The following is a 12,699-nucleotide window of genomic DNA, read 5'->3' as shown; positions in this document are numbered from 1 at the left end:
TAGAATGACAAAAACGAACTAAGTCACTGTACATTCTCACCAGAAAAATCTTAATTTCACTAATATGAATCAATACAGTTTCATTAATGTTGATCATTATTTCTCCGATCTCAAGGAGTGTGAACCTGTAGCCAACGCTCAAGAGTGGCTTTTAAACTTCATTCGCTTTTTCAAAGAGTGCAAACTTATTTGAAGGCTGTCGGTTACGTTGCTGCTGGGAGCTCAATGTCCATTCATATTTTTGAATGTATGCACAAATTCACTGCAAATGCATTCACCTCGCTGTTTAGATCAGGTACTCGGCTAAAAACGTAATCTTGAAAGAAACTATCTGCAGATAAAAACATGTTTGCCCTTTAAGACTCACAAACTTTACTTTATTCTTTTGTCAATACCATTGGCCCTTATTCTGGCTAGACCACTGATAACACATTGAAGATCCTCTTCTTTCTGATCCGTTGTTGGAGGCGGACGAGGGGTAGCCCTCAATCTAAGTGAATGGGCACTGGGTTTGGTTGTTGTCACTTTCTAAGACAACTTTGATTCTTGTTGCAATTCACTGGCTTCTGCTATTTTTTTTACAGGCTTTTTTCTATTGTATACAACTTCAAGCACTTCTTGTTGCAACAATAAAATATTTGATCCTTTTCACCCATCAGTTTAAATCTTTTGTGAACTTTGTTTTGCCATATTTCTGCAGCATCTCGAACTCTCTTCTGTCCAACCGCAGTCGATATTAGCTTTTCTTTTGGATTAGTTTGGCATAGAACACATTTTTCTTTGTTGAAGAAGTCCTCAGATTTTGTAGTTAGCAACACTCTGTCAGGAGGTAAAGAGCCCCTGCTACCACCTGGGTTACAGTCCACCAGATTCCCCGTCAGATGGTGGTAAATTGCCATAATCTGCTGAGCTTGTATGGTCTAGAAAACCTAAAACTGGGCCATATCTTGTAAAGCTTTAATAAAAACATATCCGCAACATGGGTGAAATCAGGGCTGATAAGGAAATCCATATCTTTGAAGTTTGCTCAAAGGCTATTGCTATTGTGTGACTCATTCACCCAAAAATAATTAGTGCTGTGAATGCCTCTGTGGTATAATTGCTGAGTTTGGCTGTGGAGTTGGGGATATGTCCCATTACCATTCTTTTTTTCTGGCACTCTTACAAGAATGTTAAGCAAGTCTGTGAACCAGGGATTGCTGCACTTTCTGCACCGTGTTTACCAATTTAGGAAAGGCAAATATTTATCCACAGTTTGAAATAAGGAATTGATGAGTGCCTCAATGAAGTTAGGTTCGGGTATTAGGGCAATTGTTCCCTAGTGGAAATTTGAATATGGCTGCTTTCATTTTGTTTCTTGAACAGAAAAGATGGCTTTCTTTACCTACCTTTTGGTATGGAGTTCATGCTTGAGAGCAGTTTGTGATCAGAATCCATGGCTGTGGTGGGTTAAAGTTACCAACTGGTATGAAGTGTTGGATTATTATATTGAGGCAGCGGCCTGTGAAGTGTAAAGGTTGGTGAACAGTATGCTAGGTTATGACAAAGAGCTTCGAAAGTAGGGATGAGAAGCTTTCTGTGATATTTTTAGCTGGGTCTGGTTGACTACTGCATGAAATCATTTTGTAGAAGATGTTGGGGGCGGGTCCCTCTGCAGAGTCCTATGACCTTGAAGAGATAACTTAGGCCCCTGAGGCTTTTGTGGCCAGATCTCCAGCTCTTCTAGATTATCCTAAACGAAAATGTAGCTATATGGCACCAAGTAATCAAAGGATGAGTAGTTGGCGAGCCAGGACTTGGTGATCAGAAAGAAGTTCATGCTGAGGAGTCACCATTGTCTGCTTTTGGCCCTTTGCCTCAACACCCAGGCGAGATGCCCCAAGTAGAGGTTTTAAAGTCATATGCTCAGCTATAAATGGGAACGCTTCAGGTATGCTTGAAAAATTGCAACTAGCTCAATGAAAGCAGAGTGGTTATGCCATGTATGCTTGAGGGCTGTTTCGTGGCAGAAGCCTGGTTTTGCAGTGCATCTCACTATGGAAAAAACACAGGTGGTGTAGTCATCAGTTGGCGATAGAGTGCATAGTTAACAAGTAAGAAAGTTGGACATCACATCCACAAGAGCACACACATAACAAGAACAAAAATGAAGTACAGAAGCAGAGGAAAATATATACAAGGATGAACTATGCACATAACGTGTCAGTTTAAGCAGTTCTCTATCCAACACTGCGTACCCTGCATCACAGCCATCACAGAGAAGTAGGCGGTCCTCTCTGTCACACCGCCCACACACCTCACAGTTGGTTGAATCGTCATCTTCTGCATCTTCCGCTGCATGATTCTCAACAGGAACCTGTAATAAAATAAGCAGATTCACATTTGTTCATAAAGCACAGATGGCAGAATGTGATTAACTGGGCTTCTACGAGGTACTACTTACAAAACAGTCTTTGAGAAACACTGTCAGAATGATCAACCAAACTTTGTTCAGTACCAGTATACAACAGTAGGACAACCACAGAGTTTGTCCATCAAATACAAAAATAAAACCTTTGATATTAAATGAATGCAGGAGTTTTAGTAGGACACTGGAAGTTAACAGTAGCCTCATAGTTAATCTGGTAGTCAAAATGTTGATCTATTTTTTGTATTATCACTCTTCTGATGCAGATGCAAAGACAAGAAAGAACTTTGGTGACAATTTGTGCTTTGAGTTATAACAATGCACAGAATCATCTCAGTTTTGTCTTTTTACTCTTAAGTCTGCATTATAGACACCTGGAGATAGATCAATGGATGTAGAAAAACGGTCAAAGGTGCTTTGGTAAGGGTGTTGCATTACTACACAAGACAAAAGGAAGTTTCACCAAAATTCGCATTAGGATTTAGTGTCCAAGCCCTTCTCTGAAAGAGCTGTTAGAGGGCAATGGGAGTAAGCGCACTGGCAGCAGCATAGAGAAGTCAATGACCGCTCCAAAGATTTGAGGGTGGGTTAACCCAGGGAAAACCATACATCCATGGTATCTCAGCCATGTAATCAGCTAGCTTATGGAAGAAAAGTGGATGCCATCTCAGAACTTGAGGTGCAGAAATAGTTCAAACTAAATGAAATAATTAATTATCCTTGCTGCTAGCTTATTCCACACACTGCTCTTAGCAGAGTCACCTTTAAAGGGACTTTCTTAAAACATAGTTCATTTCAAGAAGGATGCCACATATGAGCTCACGTTTCTTCTAGAAAAGAAAAGGCAGTGTCAAAGTCGGTTGTTTTCACAGGCAAGTAGTATTGGTGTTATCGATGCCGGTTTCTGCACTGCATTGAATTTTCAGTTACTAGTAGCTGAGAAGTGAAATATGTTGCATAAGCAGGAGGCAACAAAAAGGGAGACCTGCCCTCCTTTAACCCCTTCGATGCTCATGACGGAATAGTTCCGTCATGAGCATCGGTGCTCCTGTGCTCATGACGGAACCATTCCGTCACGAGGAAAGGGACACGAGATCCCTCTGCTGCAGACAGCTTGGGAAGAGCTTCCGCAGCTCCCAAGATCCCCCCCTGCCGTTTCTGTGAACTGACGATCAGCGCGCACGCCAATGCACCCACCCGCGCCACCATTACAGCCCTTCTGCCCATCTGGGGGGGGGGGGGGGGTTGGGCAGAAAGCCCACTTGACGCCAGAGATTTTTTTTGCGCATTTGTTTTTAGGGTGGAGGCTGGCCAAAAGGGCACGCCAATGCCCCTACCCCCGCCACCATTACAGCCTTTCTGCCCCCCCGGGGGGCAGATGGGGCATCAGCCCCCAATCTGCCCCTTCAGGGGGGCAAAAAGCCCACTTGACGCCAGGGATTTTTCGTTGCCATATACAATTATGGTGGGGGCTGCCCAAAACGGGCATGCCAATACCCCCACCCCCCTGCCACGATTACATGGGGGCGGTAGCCCCCAATCTGCCCCCCCATGGTCAACGGAGGGGGTGTGGAGATCTCGTACACCTACTGGAGCCCAAGCCTCGCGGTATGCGGTCCGCGAGGCTTGGGCTCTAGTAGGTGTGCCAGAGTGTGTGTTTCGACGTACAAGTGTACGAGATCTCCACACCCCCTCCGTTGACCATGAGGCATAGTACTGCTTCTCAAGATACATTGCCAGGAGTATACTTGCGTATGTATCATCTCTAACGCATGCTTATTAGCCGCAGCGTTTTCACTTGTTTTTTCGCCGTAATTAAGTTTACTAGGAGTGGTATTTGCACTGGGCTGGTCCCAGTGTAGTCCGGAAGAAGAGCTGGGGAAGCTCGAAACTAGTTGACCATATGCTAAGTACACTTACCCATTAAAAGTAGGTTATTTTAGCATATTACCCCGTTTTTAACCAATTAGCTAGGAGCAAGAATAAAATATATTTGGCCCACTAGTTGATTATTTTAATTCATCTTGTCCCACTCCATATCACTACACTTGCACCACACATAATTTGTTTTGAGTGCTCCTACGTAATCCGCAAGTTGCAGCACGCCTCAGCCCGTAGAGGACTGAGAGGACCCCAATGATGAAGCATGTCACCGTGGGGAAACCCTGGTGAGTGAGGTGACTCAAGAAAGGAAAAGTTCTGCCCCTTTCCTTCTCGTTTTGGGTGTTTATCGGAATCCAATTGTCTTTCTGACACCCCCAGGTTAGGTTCTTTTTACCTGAACGTTCAGGTTGTTTAATATCTATGTACAAGTTGGAGGGTGAACCTAACTTTTAAACCTCTATTTCCCCCTTTTTTTTGATAACCATGACAATACCCCCCCACCCCACCCCCGGAGAAATAACAGTCTTTCTGCCCCCCCCCGGGAGGGCAGATGGGGGCTGTGGCCCGGGTGTCTAGTTTTCAAAGATATATAGGTTTGCTAGGTTTCCTTAGGTGCCGGCAGAGCTAGGGTTCAAAAACTACAGCTAGGCACTTTGCATAAAGAGGGTCATTTTTCACTCTGAAAATGTGGTGTGTCCACCTTGCGTTTGGGCCGTTTTCTGTTGCGGGCACTAAGCCTACCCACACAAGTGAGGAACCATTTTTCTCGGAAGACTTTGGGGAACACGGGGTGGGTGGAATTTTGTGGATCCATGCAGATTCCAGAACTTTCCACCACAGAAATGTGAGAAAATATGGGTTTTCTTGACAATTTTTCAGGTTTGCAAGGGATTCTGGGTAACAGAACCTGCTGAGAGCCACTCAAGTCACCCCATCCTGGATTCCCCTGGGTGTCTAGTTTTCAAAAATGTATAGGTTTGCTAGGTTTCCCTAGGTGCTGGCAGAGCTAGGGTTAAAAAACTACAGCTAGGCACTTTGCAAAAAAAGGGTCATTTTTCGCGGGCACTAGGCCTACCCACACAAATGAGGTAGCATTTATCTCGGGAGACTTAGTGTAACACAGAATTGTAGAGCAACTGTTATTACCTATTGACTTTCGATGCATTTCTGCCTTCCAAATGAAAGAATGTGTAAAAAAGAAGTCATTTTGAAAAATGACCTATAATTCTCATGCTAGTATGGGTACTCACAATTTCGGAAATGTGCAAACATCTACTGTTTCTAAACTCTATATTTTGTTCCCATTTCAGAAATACATAGGTGTCTATCATACCAATTTGTCCATGTATACATTTTCCCAAAATAATGGCTATATACCCGGTACATAATAAAAAACCATTGCAAGACGCTGTTCAGTTATTGGCTCTGGGTTCGTCAGGTTCTTGGTGAACCTACAAGTCCTATAAATCCCCACAACCAGAAAGGTCCAGCAAATGTAACGGTATATTGCTTTCATACAGCGGTCATAATTAGAAGTTACAGGTGAAAACATTGACGCAAATGGCTGTTTTTTTCAACTAATTTTCAATTTTTCCTATATTTTGCTGTTAGTTTCTATGAAGAAACCTTGAAGGATCTACACAAATGACCCCTTGCTGCATTCAGAATTGTGTCTACTTTTCTAAAATGTATAGCTCTGCAAGATCCATTATTGCTTTCATACCCATTTCTACCATTAACTGGAAGGAGGATGAAAGCACAAAAAATAGCAAAAATAGGCTATGTCCCAGAAAAATGCCAAAACTGTAGACATTTTTTTGGTTTTCTGACAAAAGTCTGCTTGTCCCTGAAAGCTGGGAAGATGGTGATTTCAGCACCACAACCCCTTTTTTCATACCATTTGCAGGGAAAAACCAGACGCTTTCATCTGGAGCCCTTTTTTCCCCATTTTCCCCCAAAATTTAAACAATAATTAGCGGTATTTTGGCTAAATTCTTGGTCCCCTCCAGGGGAATCCACAAACCCTGGGTACCTTTAGAATCCCCATGATGTTGGGGAAAAAAAGGACGCAAATATGGCGTGGATACCTTATGTGGTCAAAAAGTTACAGGGGCCTGAGCGCGAACTACCCCAAATAGCCAAAAAAGGCTTAGCACGGGGAGGGGGGGTTACTAAGAATGGTTACTCACTCAAGATCCAGTGAAACTCTGCCTTACCAATGCATGCACACAATGGCATGGCAGGCCAGCACCTGCTTGGATGCAATAACCTGCTCTGTGTGATGCATTCACCTCAGTGAGACAAACATTAAGTTCAATTATCAAGATGCTTAAGCAGGGCTTTAAAGAAAACCCAATTGCAGTGCAGTCCTCTATCAAACACATTTTTAGATTTACAAGAATCACAGTTTTTTAGGGATATTGACATTGTCAGAAGAGAAGAGCTTCTAAATTAACATTTTGGTAATTATGTACAGCGCTCTTTTGGTCTAAGCAAGCCCATGCTTCTTAAATGCCCAAAATAAACAGTAGGTATTGGGTGGACCTCTCCCTAGTCAAGTACTGCCACCAGAGGTGCATCCACGGTGGCCATATTTGAAAGTATGTTTTTAAAGCATAGGAAAATACGTTTAAAGATGCCTGCCATACATCCGTACTCAAGAGTAGGCATTGTGGAATGATTACAGTGCAGGGTAGCTCAGGTAGCAGCCCTGGGGCGGTGGGGGAGGGAGGAGCAGGAATAGAGAGAGGGAGAGAAAATAGTCCCACAAATGCACTACAATACAAGGAATGAAGTCTGCAATGAAAGAATACATGACATCAAATCAAAACAAAATGACACCGAAATGCTCCTGATTGAGACACACACAAGAGACACACACAAGAATAGAGTGGAAATTCATCAAATCAGGAGGAGGGAAGCAGAGACAAAAAAGCCATCAAACTATGAGTAAGGGGCTGACCCAAAGTTTACTCTAAGTATTATATTGTTCACAATAGATCTCCAACACATGATTCAAGCTACCTGTAGGCAAGACCTAAAAAAGACATTGAATCAAAAGGAAAAAATATTGCCCAAATCAAGTATTAGCCAACCAATCATAGCATTGAAGCACACTTCCTATGCGGAATCAGTGCTTAAGCAGGCTCATCTACTGCCCCATAAGATATGCTGTGATCGAAGGAAGCAAAGTATGAATAACAACTAAACCAACCTTATTGAGGAAGATGGCGAATCTTAAAGACCTTTTATGTATTTTTTTTGTTTTAGCTATACATGGGTTTGATTAAACAAAGGTCACAAAACTAAAAAATACATCTCTCAAGGCCAGACCAAAAAATTGTGGACCTGTGGCCAATCTGTGAAAAGCAGGGCCCAAGTTTGAATTTCAGCTTTGCTAATTCAGTTTATGTGATCCTAATCTAATATTTTAATATGTCTATGCCTCAACCTTCTTTTTCGTGAACTTGTGAGCATCTAGAAATAAGTTATTTGTTAAAGAATGAAGATTCTAAAATGGAGGAATTCATCCAATTCTGTTCCCTTGTCTAAGGAGACCCTTCTTTTTCCAGATTAATCCTTAGTCTCTAGATTACCTGCTTTAGCTTCTCAAAACAGAAAATGGTATAACTGCATTATCTTCAGTGGTGGCTACTGGCAATTCAACTGGTATTGTAGACCTAGTTTTTAGATCTAGTACTGTGCTGACAATAGCACTACTCCTGACAGGTTGCTGGGTTGCTTTTCTAAACGAGCAACATGTTAAGTATGAATACTCAAAAAGATCAGTTGATGGACAGAATGCAACACAATGTCATACATTCACCCCAGTACAAATATCTGGGCCTAAATCCATCGTTTTTTTGCTCACCATGCCATTCCAGTTTGAACCCAGCCATATGCAAATCAGTGTTGACCCTGTGCCTCATGGGAACAGTCCAGCTGGAACTGCCAAGCCAGGTCCTCCCTGGACTGGAAACAAGCATCCGAGGGCCGGTTTCGGGGTTTCAACCCTCATCAGCCAGGATAGCTTGATTCCAGTGGCATGGAGAGCACGGGACGCACGTCTGGGCATACCCGTCCCAATCGGGGTGACAAATGCAAAAAGAACAATTGATGGACAGAATGCAGAACAATGTCATACATTTACCCCAGTACAAAGATCTGGGCCTAAATCCATCGTTTTTTAGTCACCATGCCATTCCAGTTTGAACACATCCATATGCAAATCAGTCCCCACCCTGGACTGGAAACAAGCATCCTAGGACCGGTTTCGGGGTTTCACCCATCATCAGCCTAAACTGGGGTGGCATGGGGAGCAAAAGAATGATGGGTTTAACCCAGATCTCTTGACTGGGGGTGAATGTTTTGACTTGCTGTGCATTCTGTCCATCAATTGTGTGTCTTTTGCTTTCTCGCCCTAAGTGTGCCAGGTATGCCCAGGCGTGGGTCCTGGGCTCACTGTGCCACTAGAATCAAGCTATCCTGGCTGAAGAGGGGTGAAACCCCGAAACCGGTCCTAGGATGCTTGTTTCCGGTCCAGGGAGGACCTGGCTTGGCAGTTTGGGCTGGACTGTTCCCATGAGGCACAGGGTCAATACTGATTTGCATATAGCCAGTTCTAAACTGGGGTGGCATGGTGAGCAAAAGAAGATGGGTTTAACCCAGATCTCTTGACTAGGGGTGAATGTTTTGATTTGTTCTGCATTTCGTCCATCTATTGTGTGTATTTTGCTTTCTCGCCCCAAGTATGAATACTCAACATAAGTTCTTAGGTACAACTAGAAATAAGGTTAATCAGGTTATTGTAAAGTAGCACCTTCCCAGACCAGTGGCAGTCAACCAATATAGGAATGTGTGGAGAGATGGGTTTGAATTTGGCTCGGAGGCCATGCAAAGTGATTTATGTTGTGCACAAGTAATCAGGGAGATGCTTTCATCTTGTCTTCAGATGTAGAGCTTAGCAATGTGATGGATCATTTCAGTGAAAGACAGTGGAGCAGGTTAGAGTTGTGCTGGCTGCAGCACAGATTAGATCTGCAGATCCCTAAAGGTTCGTTTTATTTTCTCTCTCTCGTGTTCTGTCTCTCTCGCGTTCTCCCGCGCTCTCACTCTCGCGTTCTCCCGCGCTCTCACTCTCGCGTTCTCCCGCGCTCTCACTCTCGCGCTCTCCCGCGCTCTCACTCTCGCGCTCTCACTCTCGCGTTCTCCCGTGCTCTCACTCTCGCGCTCGCACTCTCGCGTTCTCCCGTGCTCTCACTCTCGCGCTCGCACTCTCGCGTTCTCCCGTGCTCTCACTCTCGCCCTCTCACTCTCGCGCTCGCACTCTCGCGTTCTCCCTCTCACTTTCGCGCTCGCACTCTCGCGTTCTCCCGCGCTCGCACTCTCGCGTTCTCCCGCGCTCGCACTCTCGCGTTCTCCCGCGCTCGCACTCTCGCGTTCTCCCGCGCTCGCACTCTCGCGTTCTCCCGCGCTCGCACTCTTGCGTTCTCCCGCGCTCGCACTCTTGCGTTCTCCCGCGCTCGCACTCTTGCGTTCTCCCGCGCTCGCACTCTTGCGTTCTCCCGCGCTCGCACTCTTGCGTTCTCCCGCGCCGCGTTCTCCCGCGCTCGCACTCTTGCGTTCTCCCGCGCCGCGTTCTCCCGCGCTCGCACTCTTGCGTTCTCCCGCGCCGCGTTCTCCCGCGCTCGCACTCTCGCGTTCTCCCGCGCTCGCACTCTCGCGTTCTCCCGCGCTCTCACTCTCGCGCTCGCTCTCTCGCGTTCTCCCGCGCTCTCACTCTCGCGCTCGCTCTCTCGCGTTCTCCCGCGCTCGCTCTCTCGCGTTCTCCCGCGCTCGCACTCTCGCGTTCTCCCGCGCTCGCACTCTCGCGTTCTCCCGCGCTCGCACTCTCGCGCTCTCCCGCGCTCGCACTCTCGCGCTCTCCCGCGCTCGCACTCTCGCGCTCTCCCGCGCTCGCACTCTCGCGCTCTCCCGCGCTCGCACTCTCGCGCTCTCCCGCGCTCGCACTCTCGCGCTCTCCCGCGCTCGCACTCTCGCACTCTCGCGTTCTCCCGCGCTCGCACTCTCGCGCTCTCCCGCGCTCGCACTCTCGCGCTCTCGCGTTCTCCCGCGCTCGCACTCTCGCGCTCTCCCGCGCTCGCACTCTCGCGCTCTCGCGTTCTCCCGCGCTCGCACTCTCGCACTCGCACTCTCGCGTTCTCCCGCGCTCTCACTCTCGCGTTCTCACTCTCGCGCTCTCGCGTTCTCCCGCGCTCACTCTCGTGCTCGCACTCTCGCGTTCTCACTCTCGCGTTCTCCCGCGCTCACTCTCGCACTCTTGCGTTCTCCCGCGCTCGCACTCTTGCATTCTCCCGCGTTCGCACTCTCGCGCTCACTCTCGCATTCTCCCGCGCTCGCACTCTCGCGTTCTCACTCTCGCGCTCGCACTCTTGCGTTCTCCCGCGCTCGCACTCTCGCATTCTCCCGCGCTCGCACTCTCGCGTTCTCACTCTCGCGCTCGCACTCTTGCGTTCTCCCGCGCTCGCACTCTCGCATTCTCCCGCGCTCGCACTCTCGCATTCTCCCGCGCTCGCACTCTCGCGCTCGCACTCTTGCGTTCTCCCGCGCTCGCACTCTCGCGCTCGCGTTCTCCCGCGCTCGCACTCTCGCGCTCGCACTCTCGCGTTCTCCCGCGCTCTCACTCTCGCGCTCGCACTCTCGCGTTCTCCCGCGCTCTCACTCTCGCGTTCTCACTCTTGCGCTCTCGCGTTCTCCCGCGCTCACTCTCGTGCTCGCACTCTCGCGTTCTCACTCTCGCGCTCACTCTCGCGTTCTCCCGCGCTCACTCTCGCACTCTTGCGTTCTCCCGCGCTCGCACTCTTGCATTCTCCCGCGTTCGCACTCTCGCGCTCACTCTCGCGTTCTCCCGCGATCTCACTCTCGCGCTCGCACTCTTGCGTTCTCCCGCGCTCGCACTCTCGCGTTCTCACTCTCGCGCTCGCACTCTTGCGTTCTCTCGCGCTCGCACTCTCGCGTTCTCCCGCGCTCGCACTCTCGCGCTCGCACTCTCGCGTTCTCCCTCTCTCTCGCATTCTCCCGCGCTCTCTCCCGCGCTCGCACTCTCGCGTTCTCCCTCTCTCTCGCGTTCTCCCGCGCTCTCACTTTCGCGCTCGCACTCTCGCGTTCTCCCGCGCTCTCACTTTCGCGCTCGCACTCTCGCGTTCTCCCGCGCTCACTCTCGCACTCTCGCGTTCTCTCGCGCTCGCACTCTCGCGTTCTGCACTCTCGCGCTCGGCACTCTCGCGTTCGGCACTCTCGCGTTCGGCACTCTCGCGTTCGGCACTCTCGCGTTCGGCACTCTCGCGTTCGGCACTCTCGCGTTCTCCCGCGCTCTCGCACTCTTGCGTTCTCCCGCGCTCGCACTCTCGCGTTCTCCCGTGTTTGCGCTCGCACTCTCGCGTTCTCCCGCGCTCGCACTCTCGCGTTCTCCCGTGTTTGCGCTCGCACTCTCGCGTTCTCCCGTGTTTGCACTCGCACTCTCGCGTTCTCCCGTGTTTGCACTCGCACTCTCGCGTTCGCACTCTCCGTGTTCGCACTCTCCGTGTTCGCACTCTCCGTGTTCGCACTCTCCGTGTTCGCACTCTCTCTCCACCAAAAAGATTATTACTATTTAGACAGCGAATATGAAAGACGTAAACGAAAATCCTGTAAGACTGAGCAGGCAAATTTGCCATCTTTCCTCACCTCAGAATCCAAACAGTAGAAGGTGTGGACAGATGCCCATGTTGCAGCCATACTTATGACCACCACTGGTACGCCTCTGCTGCGTCAGAATTTACTCTGGTACAGTGGACACAGATCCCTTTAGTCATCTCCTTCTTTGCCATAGCATAGTAAATATTATGTGCTAGGGAATCTAGCAAGAGAGAGTTCTCTTTTGGACCGCATTTCTTCTATTTTTTTTACTGTTTACCCTATTAAACAATTGATCTTCGTACCAGATCTCTTTCATTAGACAAATGTAGTTGACAGCCTTTGCAGCTGCTCCTCCTTTTTAGATAGATGTGGCGGGGGATAAAAGAAAGGCAGTTTGATGGTTTGGCACAGATGGAAGGAATACCACACCCCTGGCAGGAGAGCCACCATATTTCCGGATACGCCACTTCTCTGAACTAATCAGCTGGAGCACAATTGTTCACAAGGAACTAATTTCTGTCAAAAGAATTTTTGTTTTCAGCAAGTTCCAACTATCTTGCAATGATGTAAGCAAAAATTATTCTGTTAATCCCATGTGTCTGGAGAGAAACAGCCCAACCACTCTACTTATTCAACACTCACTTCAGCCGCAGCGAATGCTTTTTACATTTTCAACATAAGCAATTATACAAAAAAAAAAAACTTTTGCTGTGTATTGACACTATTTACAT

The 12,699-nt window shown here is 47.8% G+C and overlaps 1 protein-coding gene across 5 annotated transcripts in view; it reads right to left on the bottom strand.

The window, feature by feature from the left end:
* Positions 1-12,699, bottom strand: part of PHRF1 (PHD and ring finger domains 1) — a 497,237-nt gene that overhangs the window by 346,669 nt on the left and 137,869 nt on the right. For all 5 annotated transcript variants that reach the window (XM_085644828.1, XM_085644832.1, XM_085644830.1 and 2 more), the window contains exon 6: positions 2,238-2,356. In XM_085644828.1, coding sequence (XP_085500954.1) covers positions 2,238-2,356 — 119 coding nt within the window. The remainder of the gene's footprint in view (positions 1-2,237; positions 2,357-12,699) is intronic.

This window comes from Triturus cristatus, chromosome 3_1, assembly GCF_964204655.1.
Source record: "Triturus cristatus chromosome 3_1, aTriCri1.1, whole genome shotgun sequence".
NCBI lineage: Eukaryota > Metazoa > Chordata > Amphibia > Caudata > Salamandridae > Triturus > Triturus cristatus.
This window is presented reverse-complemented; position numbering and strand designations above follow the sequence as displayed.